This window comes from Montipora capricornis, chromosome 14 (assembly GCF_036669925.1).
Source record: "Montipora capricornis isolate CH-2021 chromosome 14, ASM3666992v2, whole genome shotgun sequence".
NCBI lineage: Eukaryota > Metazoa > Cnidaria > Anthozoa > Scleractinia > Acroporidae > Montipora > Montipora capricornis.
Genome location: NC_090896.1, coordinates 25,226,582 through 25,231,348, shown reverse-complemented (window position 1 = coordinate 25,231,348; position 4,767 = coordinate 25,226,582). Strand labels below are relative to the sequence as shown.

Sequence of the window (4,767 nt, the reverse complement as noted above, 5' to 3'; positions counted from 1 at the left end):
TCTAGCCACGGCCAAAAATACACGCAGTTGTGGTAATAGAGAGCTTTAAATAGCAAACACAACGGCGACGGCAACGAAAACTTCACAAATTTGCATATTAAGGACGTTCGCGCCCATTGCCATTGCGCATTTTTTCACGCATGTCACGCACACGTCATGCATCGCAGACCACGAAGGTAAGCACGATGCTAAAGGCGCAAACATTTTCCACAAGAATGGAACGTGAAAGCATGTGGTATCATGGGATAGCTGTGGACCCAGGTCTTCTCGGAAATGTCATGCAATGGCATGGCAGTGTGAATATACCATCGCTTTGGGAATTAAAATTTATCCTCAAGTGCTGACGTTCTTCATAAAACCTGAAATTTAGTTATTTCACGTTGTCGTTTTGCTGACAACGACAAAGAAATGAACAAAAGTGAAAACCGCACGTGCAGGGCGTGCAAAGCCATTGTTTTTGCCCACATACAGATTTTTTTAAAACTTGCCAAGCAGAAAGGTAATGATTTACTTTTGCCAAAAAGGCAAAAAATTGGGTGCACTTTTAGACGATTTGCATTATTTTAAGACGATCTTAACTTACAACTGTCAGCAATAACAAACCTACATTCGTGAAATTTAGATCAGGTAAACGTACTCAATTCAATATAAATAATATAACTAAATTATTCTTTGCAGCTGATGTCTTTTTCTGAGGTGAAATAGACCTTGAAAAACGATACATATTAGTCTAAGAACCGGTCGCACAAGAGCATAAAAGGCGAAGTATTTGTAACTTCTCATGCACAGTTTTTTTTTGTTTTTTGTTAAAATGGACAAAATCAGAAAAGGAAGTGATGTACGGAAAGAAAAATAGGGGTCACCGAGCTTTCAAGAGAGTAAAGTCGCAGCGAAGTTTTCTCCCCTAAATTAGGCGCCGCTCATAACAATTTCATTCCTGAGGAATAACCAAAACACTCCAACAGTAATCAAACTAAATTAAATACAGTAGTTTTTCTGCTGTTTCTTTTCTGAATAGTTGATTGAATTCAACATGCACATAAATGTTCCTGTGCCATTTATTGTTTACATTAATTAGCAATAAAAGAGGTGGAACTATCTGTCACTGTTATTAGATTAGCAGATTCTGAAGTTGTGAACACGTTGGTTACAGAAGATTGTGCAGTCCTTTTATCTCTCCCTCTCACTTGCGTGACCAAAGCGGGTGGTTCGACAAACTGAAAAGGGCCTGCGAGCAGTCTATATACGGGCACAAGTGACGTTTTGAAAGTTGTCAAAAGTGCATGAGCTGTGGGTGCAACATGAGAACTTTCAGAACATCAAAAGTGGCCATAAGTCATAAAATGCACAAGTGAGTTCATACGATTTTTTAAGTTGTTATATACTCAACAAAATTATTAAATTTCTGTTTCCATAGCAACTTCTGCATTGCACTTCAGATATAACCTATAGAGTGTTTTGATTCATGTGATCAGTAACCTTGTTTTCCACTGAAACAAAAGAAAAAAATTGAATGATAATACAGCTCAATTCCCATAGGATTTGTCAGGAACACCATCATATATGGCAGCCAATTTTCCATCGTTTAGGACACGGTGTTGGCAACATGGCTGCTGTGACATCACATAAAAACAGAAAACATTAGACAGCAATGACAAGAACCAGGTTGCTGACCAGCGGTTTTTGTTAAAACAATGGTTTGCTGGGGATGCAAAGTCTCGCGGGCTCAGAAAACCTGGTTGTGGTCATTGTTATTTAACGTTTTTCTTAGTGTGAAAACACTCTATTTTGCACTCCATAAGCTTAAATCATGCAGTCATCATTGACAAATCAGAGTCAGCGGAAGGTCCACGGTATAAACAGAAATACAGTATGAGACGCATTCTGTGTGATAAATGTCAAAAAGTGTATCTCCAATCTTCTGCTTCAGCTCTTCTCAACATGGAGCTATAGCTCCTGGAAACCAGGTTTTGTGGCATTATTCCCACAAGACTATGTCGAAGTCAAACAGGCCTTTCGTAAAACCAAAAAATGCTGAAACTGTAATCAAGGAAGATGTCATGCAGCACCAATCATGATTATACACATAATCCTCTTTAAAAGTTGCAGGCTTTCAAATGGGGCAGCACAGCTGCACTATAAAATGCAGATAGAAATTTCCAGTTGACACTATCCCTCCATGAGAGCTACACTACTGCATGTTCATGGTGCATCCAAGATTTCAGCATTTCATATGAACAATTGATCACACCCCAGGACACCAAAGCCCGGGTGTAGTTTAAAGAAACTCCATAAAAAAGTCGCCGTACACTACGTTTACGCTCTCCAAAGACCGTGAGGAAAGCCTTTGGAAAACTTACAAATTCTCCACCAAGTTGTTTCTGCATGTGACTTTTGATAACATTTATAGGAAAGAAAAACGTACTCAAGCAGGCTCCTAGAACGGCGCCACTAACAAAATTGCTGGCTGCATTTCCAATGGCCGTTTTTGTTTCAGGAAGAGCAGATTTTATTGGTCCCCTCAAGCCAAAGAATAGTACATTAGAAGGTCCATTCCTCATAAGTATTGGAGTAAGACCTCTGTAATATTCACGAAATCCGTATTGTTTCCCTAAAACCTTAAACACGTGAAATGTATTTAAGAATCGCTCATTGTGACCTCGATGAGTCAGAAGGGTTTGTACACGTTCAAAAGGCGTCAAAATTGCTTCAAGACTCCCAGCTATCACAGCAGCAGATGCATTAGTCACCACAGAAGGTATATTGGTCAGCTTCCTCGAAAGATCTTTTTGAAACTTGTTGTACGAGCCAAACATAATGGCCAGGGAGGTGCCCTTTTGCATCAATGGAGGAAAAACACCTCGGTAAATATTTGATAACCCTTCTCTTAAGACCTGACGCAGTGCCTTGCGAAATCTTACCCCCTCAACCTGTTGCCGAAACATCACCTTGTAGGCAGGAAACGTTACAATTATATTTGTGGCAGCCGCTCCAGCGCCACAAACAAAGTCAGGCCAGTCCCGTTCATCGATCTTTTCAGTATCAGAAGAATATGTTTCTTTGGGTTGTGCCGAGTTTAAAGCCATGTGAAGGGAAATCTGTGTGACAGAATGTAAAGTCCTTGTATTCGGCCTCTTAGGCCGCCATATTACCGACTTCCCATGAAGCATTGCCATGCTTTTTTGACGTCATGACAACAGTGTGACTGCAAAAACAATATGGCGGTCGACTGAGGATAGATGCTGTAAATTTGGCAATTTTATACGGTATTGGTGGATAATATGGGTAGACATACGGCTTATAACAGATCAAGTTGAAGCTTAAGTGGATTTCTACGTTATGTCTGGTGCATTGGCGTCGCCAAATCAGCTCATAACCAACTTGGACGAAGATGCGCTCCAAGAACTGTACACTTGGATCGACGAAATCAGTTTATCAAGACCCAAGCGAAACATTTGGAGAGATTTCAGTGATGGAGGTAGAGAGATTGCCATAATTTGCAATTACTTACGAAAACAAGTTCCAATTTTAAATAAACCCCATCAAGAACAATTTTGGTATTAAAAGTAACTTGTTAATTAGATCACTAATATAATGATCACATTTAACGCGATTACTTTCGCGCAAACAAGAACCTATTTATTAAAAGGAAATATGAGATTTGTAAGAATAAAAAAATCGTTCATGAAAAGGTTTTAAAAGTGCCGTTTGGTTGCGATGCAAACAAACATGTTTTCTAAAATAAGAGATGAATGTTACCCTGGCTATTAAAGAAATCTTAAGGCTGCGCGAAGAAGAAAGATCTATCATGGCGAGCCTAAAAGTACTGTAATTATATAAATAGCTGAGCCTCCAGAATTCTCCCGTGTCTTTAATGGGAGAGTATCCGAACTGGTTATCAGAGAGTCATAGTTTCCTTTCCTTTATCTAATGAGCAATGACTCAGATTTTTGATTGATTATAATCCCAAAGCATGGTTGAAGAATACATCTCTTAAATATCTTTTTAGCTGTGTAAACAAAACAATACCATATTGCTTAGAAAGTTAGAACTGGAACGTTATGTGAGTTTTCCTTCAGGAAGTAATTGTATTTTGTTTATACATTTCAGAACGAAGATAAATATAATAAGTTTAATACTGCAACGTTTTGGAGTTTTCATGACAGGTTTTCAAGTCAGGGTGACATAAATATTAAACTGACTTTGACTAAATTAATACAAATTTAGAGTAATAGTATTAATCATTGTAATGTATGTAATGTACTTTAAACACACGTTCATGTTAAGTTCTTCAAGTAAATTGTGTTTTCAGGCCTGGCTTCTTCAATGTTATGAACTACTAAAACTATAGGCAACCTGACACCAGTAACTTTTCCATCCTCAAGAAATGTAATGGAAAGTTACACTGTTTTATGAGATGTTGTTCATAAAATTCAAGAAGCCAACCCTGAATATACAATGGGACTCTATCAGTGCAAAACTGTTTACTTGAACAAGGTTAACAATATTCAAATTCTTGGTAGACATGCACTCCAGCTGTGTGCATAGGTGCAGGAAAAGTTCCTGTGAAAAGTTCCTGTGCATGGGTGCAGGAATAGTTCAAAATAAGGCTTGGTACATGTAGCTTTTTTGTTTTTGTTTACCTTTTTGGAGCGTCTTATGGTGCTGACTGCAAGTACATTAATAGACGGAAATGGTTTGAACCCAGGAGTCATATCACAATTAAGTAAAGTACGATCGTCCTGGTGAATGTATTCCTGAGAAGGA

The 4,767-nt window shown here is 38.5% G+C and overlaps 2 protein-coding genes across 2 annotated transcripts in view; one reads left to right on the top strand and one right to left on the bottom strand.

The window, feature by feature from the left end:
* Positions 1-1,040: 1,040 nt before the first annotated feature.
* Positions 1,041-3,170, bottom strand: LOC138031209 (mitochondrial nicotinamide adenine dinucleotide transporter SLC25A51-like). The gene has a single exon (XM_068878883.1). The coding sequence runs from the start codon at positions 3,168-3,170 to the stop codon at positions 2,187-2,189; it is 984 nt and encodes a 327-aa protein (XP_068734984.1). The 3' UTR covers positions 1,041-2,186.
* Positions 3,171-3,195: 25 nt separating this feature from the next.
* The window catches only part of LOC138031208 (sperm flagellar protein 1-like), a 19,638-nt gene continuing 18,066 nt past the window's right edge, over positions 3,196-4,767 (top strand). Inside the window, exon 1 of the mRNA XM_068878882.1 lies at positions 3,196-3,478. Within this exon, the coding sequence (XP_068734983.1) occupies positions 3,340-3,478 (139 nt within the window). The 5' untranslated portion in view covers positions 3,196-3,339. The remainder of the gene's footprint in view (positions 3,479-4,767) is intronic.